This window comes from Coenobita brevimanus, chromosome 93 (assembly GCF_032717465.1).
Source record: "Coenobita brevimanus isolate Jiangsu-jjx chromosome 93, ASM3271746v2, whole genome shotgun sequence".
NCBI lineage: Eukaryota > Metazoa > Arthropoda > Malacostraca > Decapoda > Coenobitidae > Coenobita > Coenobita brevimanus.
In genome coordinates this window covers 40282104-40298913 of record NC_137046.1, presented here as the reverse complement: position 1 = coordinate 40298913, position 16810 = coordinate 40282104, and the positions used below count along the sequence as shown (strand labels likewise).

Sequence of the window (16810 nt, the reverse complement as noted above, 5' to 3'; positions counted from 1 at the left end):
TATCTACTCCACATCCAGAAGGAATACAAATTAAGCTTATATTAGTGTCTGGGAGAGTCAGTACATTCAGCAAATTATAAAAGGACAGTGCAAGTTAAGCTACACTGCAAATAAAAAGTTAGTGCTTGAGAAGTATAATATTGTACACTTCACACCCCCAAACTCACAGAACAAGCTTATAATTGTTCAGTTTACCACACAACACATTCATGACGAAGTACACGCTAAGTTTACAGTAAGGCTTTATCCGCGTGTCTGTTATCCCTCCCTGGTGTCCCTGCGCTTGCGACCGTAGAAGAGTGTGTTGGAGTAAGCTTGCTGGATGATGTTCTTGAAGTTATGCTGTGTGAGCTGAACCAGGCTGGGGTGGCTGGCTGAGTACCCAATGGCTGCCGGGGCGTGGTTGTCCGGACCGTCCTTCCCACTCTTTTCGTCTGGTTCCTCGAAGGGTCTGGGCAGTTCGTGGGAGAAGAGACGCTGTAGGTCATTCTCGTCTAACTCGCTGAAGTGGTCTTCCTCCTCTAGATAAAACATTTCCTCCTCAGGTAGCCCCGATGTGGGGTGCTGATCCTCGACGTCATAGTAGTCAAACTTGCCACTGAGGAGAGGCAAAACTTAGGGTAAAGAGAGGGGTTAGACTCTAGGAACTTGAAGATGGCTGTGAAATGGATTTGCTTCACAATGGGCACGTAGGACAGACCATGAGGTTGTTGTTATTGTTATTGTATAACCAGGTTCATATCGTCACCTTCATAAAGAAACTGCCTAAGTCATTTTTTCTACTTTTCGGGAAATCGAAAAAAAAAAAAAAAAACTAATTTTCTTAATTTTCAATGACTTTGGCAGAAACTTGAGTCGCATTTTAGACCACTGACACCCTAGACCTGGCAAAGGCAGCTATACCAATAGGTGCGCCACGTGATGAAGAATTGATTTAGGCAAAAATCCAGAAATTGCCGATAAATGACTTAGGCAGTTTCTTTATGAGGGTGACGATATAGACATGGACCTGGTGGACTACAGGCTGAAGGTGTCTTTGTGCAGTCCATTGCCCTCCTTTGAGGGGATAAGGAAGGAGGTGAGGAACATGTACAAAATACACTAACCTCATAGACGAACCCGCAGATGTTGATCATCGTCGAGTTTTAGTCCCCCCCACCCCCTCAAAAAAAAAAAAAAATCCATTCTTTCGGATTAGTAGAGAAAAATGTTTTCTTTCTCTGGCGTTAAATTACTTTATTGTTCACTTAATAAAGACAAGGAAAGAGCAATCTTGTTTATATATTTCATTCATATTTACTCCCACCTAGGAGGTTATGTTTTACCCCGCGTTGTTTTGTCTGTCTGTCTGTCTGTCAGCAAGATTGCTCAGAAACTTTTGAACGGAATTTGATGAAATTGTGTGGAAGGGTGGACCATGGGCCAAGGAATAAATGATTACCGATAAATTATGGGCCGGATCCGGAGTATCCTGCACAGTATCTCCAAAAGTTCTCATTGAATTTAAATGAAATTTTGCGAAAAGGTGCGCCATGGACCAGGAAAGAATTGATTAAATTTTGGGGCTGATCCGGATCCAGGATTACTCAAAAAGTTATAACCGGATTTTAATGAAAGTTTGTGGAATGGTGGGCCATGGGCCAAGGAAGATGTAATTAAATATGGGGGCGGATCCGGATCCGGATCCGAAGTATCTTGCACAATATCTTCAAAAGTTCTCAATGACTTTCAATGAAATTTTGTGAAAAGATGGGCCATGAACCAAGAAAGAACTTAATAAATTTGGGGGGGGGGGGAACCGGATCCTTTTTAATGGCAGGGGCATTGACGAAGATATGCGCTGTCTTAGCGCTTTCTAGTTGTTGATGTTATCTGGTTCTTCGCACTGTATGTCACGAAATCCATACCCTTTATTCGTGCTCTGATATAGGACACGGCATTGTCCCATGTTTATCCTTTCCGACAAGGAGCGTATGTTTCCACTCCTGTTTGTTTGTTTGTTTGTTTGTTAGCAGGATTACTCAAAAACTAAAAGAAAGATTTGGACAAAATTTGGTGGGTAGATAGCCCATGTCCCAGGGAACAATCGATTAACTTTTGGACCAATCTGGATCATATTACAGATTCTGGATCCGGAAGACACTTTGCAAAACCCTAATCACTGATGAGAAACCCTAACCAACTATCAAGAGTGGTTTAGAAATTACGTTGCCTTTGTCGGAGAGATGCGCTCCACTGTGTGCCCCTCTAGTTTGTTAGTTTGTATATCAGTTAGCAGGATGACTCAAAGCTAAAAGAGAGATTTGGACCAAATTTGGTGTGTAGATAGCCCTGTGCCAGGGAACAATCGATTAACTTTTGGGACCTATCCGGATCGTTTGTCAGATAAGAATTACGTTGCCCTTGTCGGAGAGGTGCTCTCCACTGAGTGCCCCTTAGTTGGGTTTTGTTATTGTCACCACTAGCGGCTTTCACTGTACTTTTTTTTTTTTAATGGCGATCTTGTAACTACAGGTAGACGAAAAACTAACGTAAATCTGGACAACTTGGTAAAAACACATACCTTCACTCCGCGACTCGGAAAAATGAAATTACTAATCAGCTTCTATCACTATCTCGGAAGTGAGGCAAGAATGGAACGCCAAATCTATATAAAACTGGGGTGGACGTAACTGTTAGACGGCCACTGAAGGACGTGGAGGTGTAAATAAAGTAGCTGATCCAAAAGCCAGTCATAATACCGGTAACCTGTTGTACCACAGGTGTGCCTCACCTGTCCTCGGTGGTGATGTTGGGAGGGATGAAGTCCGAGAAGAAGTAATGCTTGGGTGGGTCCTCCTGCTTCCACGCCATTAGGTCCATGGCCGGGATGCCATCACCATAGCAGGAGGTGCGCAGGTTCCTGATGATGAAGATGATACGGAGAATAATTGATATTTCAGAAAGTGTGTTAGTTGGTGGACGTGAAACATACATAAATAACAAGATATACAAAGCAATGTAAAGTAATGTATAAGCAAAGTAAACAGTATATCAGAGGGACTGTATGTCTCAACTTATGTAACTGAACAAATAGGAAATCATCACTGTCTTTGTCCCGAGCCAAATACCGACCGAGGATCCATACACAACGAAGACATAACTGCAGGAAAGCCATCCAAAGTATGCTCAGTAAAAGGAACCAACACATCAATCAGGTCTTTGGGATCCTGACTAACTCACTACTAAATCAGCGGCACTTTTTTTTTTTCATCACAGTTGTTTTTCACATACACATGCCGGATAGTCATTCCGTCAACTTTCAAGATAAAAGAGTGTTGCCAAACCCTTCTCGTGTGCTTCTCTGTATATGCTGCATCCATCAATTTGACCCTTGTCACTTCCTTAGCTACATCAACCACCATACCCCTCCTTTTTCCACTCTTTTTACCATATCCATCAACGTACTGCTTGGTCTACCATACCTCTTCCTTCCTTCCTGAAAACCCACTGACATATACCAGTTTCGTCGCCTATCGAACATCTGTCTTCATTACATGTGGTAATACCATCTACGTGCACTTCTTCTACTCCCTTCCTCAACATCTTTCACGAATCTGCTATCACTCAAGACCATTTGTATATATCCCTGAACTTCCTCACTTCTACCTCTGTCAGTCAACATTTCACATTCATGCTATACCTAATTCTCATCCCCAAATGTTAATGTGGACGTTGACACACCTTCATGTCATCCTGCAGCCTCCATACTCAGTCCTCTCTTTCGTAACAAATTGTTCAAAGCGCCCACCTCCTTTCTATCTTGAACCACTGTACAAGTTTACGGATTTTATATTACTGCATTGATATCATTAACTCTTTACTCAGTTTAAGCCCCTCTCTATTCACCAGCATATCACACCAAGAGTGCCCGTCTCTCTCAACAACCATCGCTTTGCTGTTGTCTCCATGTACATTTACTCTGAAACCACCCTACTCGCAGACATTCACAACAATTTGGACCGGATTTTAGATCTCTTGTTCACTAAAAACAAGCAGCTCAGGATCATCTGCATGCATCAGACTTAAAATACTCCACCCTTCTCCATTCATCGCCATGTCCACAACCTTTTCAGCAACTCTGGTTTTGATCTCTCACATAACTTCATTCGTACATACTGCACAACCATAGGGTTATTAAACCTACACTTACATCCTTGGCTCAGTCCAACTCTGATACTGAACCTCTTCTTCTGACATCCACATTCTCTTACACATGCTTCACTACCATCATAATAACACTTTCCCAACCTTACCTCACGTATATAAAACCTCCCGTGAGCCTTCCCAGCTCACCTCCTCGAAAGCTTACTACATCCATAAATGCCATATATACCATAAAGTCCGTTCTGTTTTACTGCAAATATTTGTTCCACATCCCGTGCCACGCCTAAAACTACCTTGTTTGCTATTTATCAGACATTCTGATATCTTCCTTACCTTTTTATTATTATTGTTATTCCAAACATCTTTCCTACAACACTTAACAAACTTCCGCAACAACTTTGCATTTCAATCACCATTACTTCTCTACAGTCATAATCATAGCTTCTTCCTCTTCACTGGTACAACTAAACACATCCACTCACCTATCCTGCCTCATCTACATACTCATCCCCCCTTGCATATCCTGCCGCATTCATATATCTTGCCTCACCTACATACCCTGCTTTCCCTGCTTATCCTTCTTCCCATACATACCCTGCCTCACCTACCTGTTCTGCCTACAATATATATCTTGCCTCACTTACCTGTCTTGCCTTCCTTACATATCCTGCCTCACATATCCTGCCTCACTTACCTGTCTTGCCTCCTTCACATATCCTGCCTCACTTACCCGTCTTGCCTCCCTCACATATCCTGCCTCACCCACCAGTGGTACCTGTGTTGCCTCACCTGCCTGTCTCTGTGATGGGCCTGAACACGTTTGGTTGCAGTTCGTCTATGTCATCCAGGTTGTCACACAGCACCCTGGCCAGCGTCACCTTGCGTATCTCTCTCAGCTGGCCCGGGGAGAAGGACGAGGTCAGCCCACCATTCTCGAACCAGAAGCGGTCGCCTGGGGGGTACAAGGGGGGGAGGGGGTGTCACTGTAGGATCTAGGGGCAGTCTTGAGTTTGTGCTGTGCCGTGGTGTTGTGAGTGATATATGCCGGTGTGTGTGTGTGTGTGTGTGTGTGTGTGTGTGTGTGTGTGTGTGTGTGTGTGTGTGTGTGTGTGTGTGTGTGTGTGTGTGCCACCAGTTGCCCAAACCCAAAGTGACAGACTGGAGCTAAAGCGAAAATAGATGCATAAAGGAGACCGGGTTGGCGCTGATGTGAAGTATGATACAGGCGAGGCAGGAGTAAGGATAGTGAAAGAACTAAGAAGGCAGCAGTGACGCAAGTGGGAGAAGAGACACGCTACAAATAAAAAGGAATAAGGAGGGTTGGAAGCTCTCAGCAGTAGGAAGCACAAAGGAGTTATCAGATGGTGGAGATAGGAAAGAAATCGTAAAAGGTGTCACGAGGCACACTTAGTTTTGGGTCCCCACTAACAATGATGAGAGTATGAAGATGACAGCAAATATGTGAAGAATGATGATCATGAGAACTATAGACTTAAACTGCAATAAACATAGTGATGCAGAAAAAGGCTACAGATATAAACAAACAGATAGATAGATGCAGATACAGATATACTGTAGGTGGACAAACACGCTGACAAACAGACTGATAGATGAATAGTTAGACAGATGCAAACAGACAGGCAGACCAACTATGCTTGCAAAGGTGCTTGCCCTGCCAGGGGTGTTGTATCTTTGCAGCCTCCTGCAACCTTTCAGTACCATCGCAGGAGCATAAAAGTGCCCAAAACTAACACACACACACACACACACACTCTCTCTCTCTCTCTCTCTCTCTCTCTCTCTCTCTCATACACATATGTATAAGCTTGAACACTCAACCACCATCTCTCAAAAAGCCTCCGTAGGAGCACAAAATTAGTCAAAACACCTCCTCAGAAGACATCAATCTTAATCATACTCGGAATGTCAGCTCCTGGACCGCCAATGGTTGTTTGTGCAAAGCCTCGTGAACCAGGTCCGTACTGTACATACAAATTCAACACCAAGAGTATAGTTGCTAGATATCACATCCTGGCTACGTTTATGCAGACATACAGAGGCTCACACTCTTATATATGTATATAGATAGATAGGTAGATAGATAGGCAAATATATATTGTTAAAAATACTGTTAGACTGGCATGAGATGACTGACCATGTCTTTAATACTAGCAAGAACATTTCCTTTTAAAATTGAATTAGGCATTACCGAAAATTAGTAACAATGAGCTGATGTAACTGCTCTTACCTTTCGTATTCATACTGGCAGTGAGATGACGCTGTGAAAACTAAAGTTAACACTACTGGCGTGGCTGGCACGAATAAGGACAATGAAACAGTGAATCAGTTTTGAGGATGGATGGAAGTTTAAAGGTAACAAAACAGATTTGTCAAAGAAATCATGTGTTCTTTCTGTGATCCCAGGTGAGATGTAACGGTAAAAAACAGTAACATCCCATCCCAAACATCCCATCTCATATTACTCCGTCTGCGTCCAGGAACCAGAGACAAGGCTACCATAGCTCAGAATAATTAAGGGAGGGAAACCAGACGTATAGTTTTGTCCATATATCTGCCTATCCACCTATAGTCAGACGCCTTAATCTCAGTGGGGGTGGTAACGAAAAAGTGGTTTCCGTGACGTCATATCCTCCGCCATCTGGCTGTACTTCCACCTGTTCACACCATCCTCATCACGTCCCTCCTCGTTCTCAATCTCACTGTCCCCTTCCACCGCACTCACCTAAGTCTCTCATAGAATTAATAATGGATGTCCTCCAGTCATCTGTGAGAGTTCGGAGCCTTTATGTAAGTCAAGGCCGTCACTTTAACTGGTGCTTACTAACCATCAGACTACCAAAATGAGGTGATAAGACAGCTGGTTCTTCCGTGGAATGAAACAGATGGTCAACCCTAATTATAGCAATGGCAAAAGTGAACTTGCTGAAATGGCCATTTCAGTAAGTGAACTTGCTGAAATGCCAAAGCAGTATAGCAAGCAGAGCAGCATAGGTGTTCCATGACAACCGAAGGAGCCTGACACACTCATGGTGTCAGCATGGATCATAATGAAGACGCCAGTGGTATGCCTGGTTGCTACTCATTGATGGGTGACATCAAGAGACACTGGAACATTCAACATCCTGCCTTCCTTCCAAACAGCCAACCAGCCCGCATTTACTCTTACAGACCCTTCTACAACCTTGGATGTACAAAGCAGAGCAATCACCCCTCTACCAGTTTTTCTGGTCACTGGCTTTCTCAGGATAGTTCCCGCCTCCCCACTCAAAATATTCTGAAGTCCAAAGTCATACTGTTCTCTCTCAGTCAAATTGAAGACGGAGTGGCAACCTACATGTGGTTTAGACGATGAGTTAAGCGAGGAACCAGGTGACGGGATGAAATTATAAATCTGTTGGCTTGGGTTGGAACAAGCTAACAACCAGTCGGTCAGAGCGGAGTATGTAAGAATAAAAAATCCAAATGCAGAGACGGGGATCCGTTTTATTCGGCGTTTCGCCAAGCAGGCTTCTTCAGGAATGACACACAGTGGTGGCAACAAACGACTAAAACAGTCCAGGCCAGGGGCGCCTGTGACAAAAATAATAACAACAGTGCTTATGAAACACTGCAATTGACCAAGTCTGGCAGGAGGGAGGGAGGGAGGGAGGTAAAACACAGGATGGAGGGAGGTAAGAGACATGAGGTAGATAGGTAAGAGACAGTAGGGAAGGAGGTGTGAGACAGGTGGTATGTAAGTGAGAGAATCGGCAATTAGGTAATAGAATGGGAAGGTCTGTTAGGGACCAGGGACGTGCGTAATGGAAGAGGGGGTTAAGTTAGAGACTAGGGGAGTGGTTAAGAGACTAATGGGTAAGTAAAAGACGATGGGGTAGATATGAGGCTAGGAAAGGAAGGAGAGGGAGAAATTAGAGAGGCAGAGGAGAGAATAGGTGGGTAGGTGAGATAACTGGGGGATATATGAAGAACGAGAGAGGAAGGTGAGAAAGAGGAGGTCAGTGGATGAGGCAAGAGTAAGGTAGAGTGAGACAGTAGGATACATACCCCGCCTGAGGTTGAGGAACTGCTGGCCCAGGATACATGCGAAGGTTGGCCCCACCAGGCCCCTGATGACGGGCTTCTCCGCCAGCCCACCCGGGAAAAGGTCGATGTCGTCAACGTGGCTGAGGGCACACGTGGGATTAACATAGGGTCAGTATGGTGTCAGGGGGTCAGTGTGGACTGTGGGTAGACAGGAAACTTGGGGTCAGTGGGTCAGTATGAGGTCAACAGGATAATATGGGGTCAACGGGTCAGTATGATGTGCACAGGACAGCATGGGGTCATTGGGTCAGTAGAGAGTCAGTAGGATAATATGGGGTCAACAGGATGATACAGGGTCAAGAGGATAATATGGGGTCAACAAGAAAATTTGAAGTCAACAAGATAATATGAGATCAACAAGATAGTATGGGGTCAACGGGTCATTATGGGGTCAACGGGTCATTATGGGGTCAACAGGCCATTATGGGTCAGTGGATCAACAAGGAGTAACTGGGTCAACTTAGAGTAAGTAAATAAGAGTCAACGCAGTGTCAGTGTGGGATCGAAAACAGGTCAATATGAAGCCAATGCATGTCAATACAGGGTCAACAACGAGAGAGAGAGAGGGGGGGAAATGAAGTTGAAGAAAATAATAAGTCAGAAGGTAGTGAGGGGCCACAAGAACCGAGTATCAAAATAGGATTTGAGATAACTGCACGAGGCTATATCTTGGCTGGCATGGGCATTATGTCAGTAGGCTATAATAGTGTTTCACAGACGAGTAAGTACACACACCAAACACATAGTTACGGTACTGTTATAAATCTGAAATGACAGCTTTCATGTGAAATGTTATTTCACTATAAATGACGCAGGCAATTAAACATGATAACTCGGTACATTAAAGTGTAATCTTATGTGTATCACTGCCAACAAACGTTTTATAAATTCATATTTGTTGCCATGTTTTCCAAATATCCATTTGACTAAATTTATCGCTTTTTGCGCGAAATATATGGTTTGGTAAAAGTCTTAAGTATGAAAATATTATCTGCTCTTCATTGTATGCACAAATTACATTCCATGCATCCCTTACCGTATAGCGATGATGCCAGGCTTTAAACCTATAACAATAAAATGTGGAGACTGATGGAGGCGGAACCAAGACTGCCCCAGTGTCCCTATCCAGTATCAATCACTTACACGCGTCGTGTTATTATTTGATAAAATATCAAACGCCCTTAATGCCGGCGCTATATCTGTTACCCACTTTTTAATGTAGGTAACCATAAACAGTGGCTAAGCCAGGCCTCCATAAATGAGGGGCCCGAGTTGGGGTTCAGGCGGTAACATGGCTGGGGGGGGGGAGGCACTGTGTAGGTGTGTTTATCTGAAATTTCAAAGAACTGAGAGGGAGGGGGTAATGATGGGCCAAGGGTCTAACTGAAGGGACACACACCCCACAGTAGCTGCTCCATTGGCCGTGGTTAATACAGGGTATGTATTACAATAAAACCAGACACCGAGTAAAAAATATACTGACAAACAGTCGGTCAACAATATGAGTTTAGCTTATATATGAACTTCAGTTTTCAGTACACTGTACAATATATATAGATGTTCATCCAGTCTGCTGAATATAAGTCTTAACCTTTGTTTATACCGGGCAATGAAAAACGGAATGCTTGAACGGAGAATTAGTGCATTTCTAGTGTCAGTAAGGTAATGAACGGCTTGGAGATCGTGATTCGATTTTCAGAGGATAAAATGGGGCTGACCGAAATAATACTGAGTTAAAGAACGTGATAGAAGGCCAAGCACATTAATAACTAGCACAGAAGGCCGACATGTTATGCTTATGTTGTTATATATATTTTCTCGGCTCTTTCCGGTATCTGGGTAAAAGGTGAACCAGGGTTAATACATGACTCTCTCTCTCTCTCTCTCTCTCTCTCTCTCTCACACACACACACACACACACACACACACACACACACACACACACACACACACACACACACACACACACACACACACACACACACACACACACACACACACACACACACACACACGCACGCACGCGCGCACACACACACACACACACACACACACACACACACACACACACACACACACACACACACACACACACACACACACATCAACGCAGGGGTGCTCAAAAGGTAACAAATAACTCACCAACACAATTTTTTACTGGAGTTGCATAGATATACACACCATACAGAGCATACTATCAAAGAGGGGGGGGCGAGGCAGCCTGATGTAATTACTTGTTAGATCTTTATCTTGTTGCTGTGGGAGAATGGGATGGGGGAGGGAGTGGGTGAATGGGGAAGGGGGTTGGAGGATGAGAGAGAGAGATAGAGGGGGGAGGGAAGAGGGGGGGGCAAAGTGGGTGAGAGGAACCCATGTAGCGACGTAGGTTCAACAAACTCCCTCTTCCAGGAAACCAGCAGTCCATTACCTGATTGATGTCCCTCCACGCTGATGCTGCAAAACCCACCACGATAAAACAGCAAACCAACCGAACTTATTGCTTACAGTTTAGTCCCATTACACGGTCGTACGTAAGCATATATTAAAACAATCAAGGTTCCCATATCCATCCTTACTACATAACCGGGTGTAAGATTTTATTTAAAAATTACACTAAATGTTAGCATGAAACAGGATTTTAATGTCACAGTGACTCTTTAAAGCTTATCTGGATGGGATGCCGAGAGACGAAAAAACACTTAGGAGAGAAGTGGCATTGAAGTAAGTACATAACTGTGGAATGTTTTTACCTGTCTTTTTCCATACGAGTCAGTACTATTGAGAGGTAAGGCTAGAGGAAGTTGGCAGAGGCAGTAAAAGACAAGATGCTGAGAGAAAAATAATCATGTTTGAAAAGCACGAAGCCGAACTGTGATGCGAGACCGAATAACTTAGATATGCAGGGGTGAAGACAGTCACCTGTCGAGACTACGATGTAAACCATGCTATGAAGACAAACGAAAGGAAAGGGTGCAGCAGGGAAGGATACTAGGATGGGTACAAACAACAGTAGCAGGAAACAGAAGTGTAAGGAATAAATACAGTACTGGATAACAGTGGATGAGGGCATAAAGACAGTGCTGCATAACAGTGGGTGAGGGCATAAAGACAGTGTTGCATAACAGTGGGTGAGGGCATAAAGACAGTGTTGCATAACAGTGGGTGAGGGCATAAAGACAGTGCTGCATAACAGTGGGTGAGGGCATAAAGACAGTGCTGCATAACAGTGGGTGAGGGCATAAAGACAGTGCTGCATAACAGGTCGTATACCTTAGTGTGAACATGTACAGCAGTAAAATGTGGGCAGTGGCTGAAGCAAATATTTAAAATGAGAGCAATTAAACATGCTATACCTAAAGGCGACAATGGAATGTGTTGGGACGGCCTTCAGCTTAGTGAACGAATTTGTAAGGAATGTGATGTGGAGGAGGTTGAGTGGTGGGTGGAATGAAAGAAGAGTATTTTGAGGTCGTTGGGTCTTGCGAAAATCCTGGTGAATGAAAGCGAATGAATATGAGAGTAGAATTATTGTAGAGGAGGTAGAACGAGAACAGGTGAGGGGAATGCTGTATATGGTCAACGATAGACAAGTATGGAGGTGTTTCCGTTGTCGACGCCCATCACAGGATGCGGTGACAGTCAGTAAATATAAGTAAATAAGTAGGTGGATTGGGAATTACTATTTTCTTTTAAGTATTAACCAGAAGTACGAACACAGCCACATATATGCAAACGAGGAAATAAACTCGCACAGTTACTCACTCAAATTTGCCGTACTTGTCCACTCGCAGTCCCTCTAGTCTGTCCATTACACTCTACCCACGTTTGAACCTACTCTACCCTACTGTCATTGTATCAACCTTCTCACCAATCCTTCTCTTTATCCGTACGAGTGTTGTTGTTTCAGTCTTTCTCCTTTTCCATCACTCATCTCTACTTCCATCGTACTCACTGTCCATCCCCGGCTATTTCTCCTTCTTTCGTCCTTCTCAAACTCCCCCTTTTTCAGTTCCTCTTTCTCTCTCTCACTTTCCAGCTTTTCTTTTTCCACTGTGGCCCTGCCTTCCTATACTTTTTATTCTCACCTATTATGCCTCTGTCCCAAACATGGTATGTGTTTTTTGTTTTGTTTTTTTTTCCCTCTCACCTCAACCCTTCCCTGTCATTCAGTCTACCTTCACCTTCACGTCTATTTTCCTTTTTCTCTCAGTCTATCCCTATTATCCAAGGTGTCTCAACTTCCATCTTTACCATTCAAGTTCATTGCCCTCATATTTCCCCGTGTCATCCAGTTGTCTCCCATTTACACACTTATCTTGCTGCTTCCCTCCACTCCCAATCCCATTCTCACTCTTCAGCTATCCTGCACAGTACTTCTTCACTCCATTTCTCCTTTTCCTATCCCTCTACACTCCCTCTCTCCCTTTCCTATCACATTTCCATCACACTCCTCTCTACTACCTCTCTCGTCTCTTGCTGCCGTACCCTTCTGCACCTTCCCCATTCCTCTCCAGTCTCCCTCCTTCCTTCTCTGCTACTTTTGCCTCATAGCTATATTTCTCCCTCTCCTATCCCTCTCCATTCCCTATCCTTCTCCACTCCATTTCTCTCTTTACTCCATTCCATCCCCTCTCTCCTTTCCCATTCCTCAAAACCGACTTTCTCCCTCATTCATTCCTTTTCTCACCCCTGCCCCCCCCCCCCAGCACACACACCTGTACACCGCCGCCAGCCTGCCCACGGTATCATCATCCATCACCTGCAGCAGCTCGCCCCAGTTGGAGAACCTGTGAAGGCCGCACTGTTCCCGCCAGATGTTGTAGGAGGGCAGGCCATGGTCGCGCCCCCGCTGGATGTTCAGGGCGGCCAGGTCCATCCCGTAGTGGTGTCCTGACGACAAAGGGGAAATAGGCATTATACAACATGCATTATAGGATAGACAGATACAGAACGATAGATGTATGGTTTGGTAATGGCGCAAAACCTTAACATTACGTAGACACGTTGTCCTCAGAAAGTAGGAAATTGTAACAGTTTTATTGTTTTTGTTGTTGCTGTCTGACCCCGATCCACCTGATCAAGCAGACCCGTCGACCGCAGTTAAACAACCCCCCCCCCTATGGGGTTGTCCTATAGGTCCCCTACAACGATGATGTTGTGTCGCGTTTTAGTGTAGCATGTGTTGTGTAGGGGTTCATTATGTATATTATGTTGTAAGGACCTATTCTACAAGTGTAGCACGTATCGTTTGTTATTCTACCCAACCCAGTTCTAATCTGATAGCTTAGTAGGGCTGAGCGATGTCCTGATCTAAGCCTACCTAGGTGAACTCGATCAGCTGTATTTAAGGGTATCACTGATGAATGGATATCAGGCGGGAGGGCTTGCAGCATGGTGTTCTGATCGAAGTGTTGTATAGCCCTGTGCGTGAAATGGTTATGCTGGTGTTTCCTCAGTGTTAGTGTTGAGGTGGGATGTCATTGAAGAGGGTCTGGTAATGTTTATGTTGTAATTGTTTTATGTGTCAAATTGTGCTGTGTGACTTTCTCATATAATGACAGGGATGTTGTGTGTTAGCACAGGCTGCTGAGTAGATCTGTGTGCTTCTCTTCAATCCATATATTCTTTAACGGTGTGGACATTATCTTCAGAATATAAGTGGGCTGTGGGAGTAGTACTGGTGCAACCAGTGATGATACGTGGAGCGTTTTTTTCTTTACTTTTCTGTATTGTCTACAAGATATTGTAGTGGGTGTTAGATAGGCTAGGAGCCCATCGCGAAAGCACGGGACATCACTGATCTGAGATATTGCTTGTAGTATAAGGAGAGTTTCATATTGCTTTGCAAAGTCTGTCCCTGTAAGTGTCTTAAGTGTGTTTAATCTGGGGATGCATTTTCTCTTTATGTCTTGTATGTAGTCCGTGAAGGTGAGTCCAGTGCCTTATGTCACTCCAGGATCTTTGGTGGAGAGGTATGTGGCACAGCTACATCACTGTATTTACTTTAACCCCTTCATCTCGGCGGCGTTTTAGCTTGTTTATTATTGCCACCGTCACACAGTTTTTATTCAACTTTGGAAGTGTTCCTTACAGTGAAGAGGTTCATTAACTGCATTTAACGCCTCCGGTTTGAGAAGTTTTTTCTAAGTAAATGAAAATGTCTGATGGTTACATGAATGAAAATAAAAATACGTCATCGGAGTGAAGAGGTTAAGAGTGGCTTGCCATCTTGCAAGGAACAAGGCTGTTCACGTCAACTGAACTACAATTGTCACTTCATCTCCAAGTACATCCACGCATGTCGTTCGTGTATGTCCGCCGAGTCATTCAGGTTTATTAACGCCTTGCTAGGGCAGTAAGTTCCTTCACATCCACTCATGCTGTCATGCAGATCCGTTCAGGTCCAGTTAGGTTACGGTAGTTCATGTTCATTTATGTCCGTTTTGATTTTACGAAGGCCATTTAAAGTCGTCAGGGTGCATTCAGGTGTCACGTCAATTAAACCTCAGTCACACCAAATCAGAGTTTTTCAGGTCCTATTTCCTTCACAGCCTTTACATTTAATCGGGCCCAATCAGCCCGGTTAATACCAGTATCTAGTCACATTCTTTCAGGTCAGGTTAGACCCATTTAAGTTACTCTCATTCGTTTCAGCCAAGTTTAGAATCAAGTAGGTCAACTGATATTTATTTGAAGCAGTTTAGGTCGATTTAGGTCACTTAAAGTCCATCAAGTCAACAAAGATCAGTTCAGGCGATATGTGTGCCAAAAATCAGCACAGCTGGTGAAGTTGTGCTAGAGGTGTGATATCTTAGGTCTTACATTACTGGTAGGGGTGACAAGAGACCAATGGGTGCGATGGACTGGGGTGGGATGGTACCGACAGTGGTTGAAGGCCACGACAGGATAGATAAATCATGTTAATTTTGGCGCTGTTGGTGGGCTGGGAGTCGAATCAGTCATTTTAACGAAATTCATCACATAAGAACAGAAATGTGTGCCGTGAGTGAAAAAGAGTGGGTGGGATGGGCTTGGTGGTGAGTGGTGCGGCATGCCGGTGGAAGTAATAGTGTGAAAATGTGGGCTGTAGGTAGCCTGGTAGATGCAAGTCAAAGTTGACGATTAAAAAAAAAAAAAAAATGAGCGCGAAGGTTGGAAATGGGTGAGTGGAATGGACTAAGATGGTGTTAGATAGGGAAAGGGCGAGACCAGCACAATCATTGAAGAAGAGCACTGTATAAGGTGCGGCATTCATGGTGAGAAATTTCTTTTGATGCTGGGGAATGGGAGGTAGAGAAAGAGTGGGGTGAATAGAAAGGTGCAAGCGGGACGGGCGGGGATGGTGGTGGGTGATGGGGTAAGACGCCCTGGCAGATAGACATCGTAGACTGGCTAGTCTTGGCTTGGCCATGATAGATGTAAAAATTTTCTCCAAGGACAACAACAAGTAAGAAAGTTCGCGCTGCACTCGTATACCTGGCATCTAGCGACCCATGAATAATAATGATAAAAATAAAAAGACTCCAATAACCCTCTTGGAATGTAAGAAATGAACAGCTAAAGTCAGGCGATTTTATTCAACCTAAAGAGCGAGTTTACTTCCTTTGCAAGTCATTGAAGGATCTGGAGTTATCTTGACACTTAATGAAGGGCTTTAGGTTACTGTGAAACCTAATGAGGGACTTTGTCTGGAGTGTCTTAACCCTACTCAGGATCGAGGACATCATGAGGAATATGAAACAGAGAATTTCCAAGTAGCTTAAAGAGGACTCTACTGCATATAATATTTCACGCTTCCCACCTGGCGTCTGAAATAGGTGTCTGGTGAGCTCATTGGTCATGTACACATCGCGGCCCTGCGCCATCTCGAAGGCCAGACCCAGAACGAGGCGGTCCACACTGCCGAAGTTATGAATGTTGGCGGGGTTCATCAGCTCTTCGTGCAGCTTTATCGCTGTCGGGGTAAGAAACTAGTTAGGGCAGGGGTTCCCATACTAGGGTGTACGTGCCTCCAAGGGCAGGTGAAGATTATTTTAGGAGATATTACGTCAGGTGAGTTATATAATTATATAAAATGCTTTGTTATCTTTAATTATATTTATCTATATTTCCAGTTTCGAGAAAATAACTTACATATTCAGATAACAACGTTGATGCTGAATATCTGTTTTAATGTATTTTGTTTTACATGACAGTAAAATAGATGTTTTAAATTTATTACATAAATATAAAAACACTCCATGTGTTAATTACTCTGTGACAAAAATATCTTACCTAATATGCACTTACCAGTTGTTTGATTCAAGAGGCTGTTCACTTTCTTACACACCACTTATAAATATGCGTCGATGTTTTTACGTTTAGATGAGTCTGTGGCCACAACGCCAACAACAACAGTTTATCTTCAGAAGCCGTGTATAACTAGCTTATTACTTGTGTGTTATGGTTAATGACAGGTTACCGCAGTGTAGGTGATGTCTCTGAGCTTTATATATATATATATATATGAATACATGGTTTACTACAAATTTCATTTTCTTGGCAAATACATTTCTTATAT

General features: G+C 43.7%; 1 protein-coding gene across 1 annotated transcript in view; it reads right to left on the bottom strand.

The window, feature by feature from the left end:
* Window positions 1-258: 258 nt before the first annotated feature.
* The window catches only part of LOC145412405 (immunomodulatory peroxidase-like), a 59224-nt gene continuing 42672 nt past the window's right edge, over window positions 259-16810 (bottom strand). The window contains exons 11-16 of the mRNA XM_080282291.1: window positions 16052-16204; window positions 12966-13140; window positions 8212-8330; window positions 4936-5098; window positions 2774-2902; window positions 259-598 (exon numbers count right to left, since the gene is read on the bottom strand). Of these exons, the coding sequence (XP_080138417.1) occupies window positions 259-598; window positions 2774-2902; window positions 4936-5098; window positions 8212-8330; window positions 12966-13140; window positions 16052-16204 (1079 nt within the window). The remainder of the gene's footprint in view (window positions 599-2773; window positions 2903-4935; window positions 5099-8211; window positions 8331-12965; window positions 13141-16051; window positions 16205-16810) is intronic.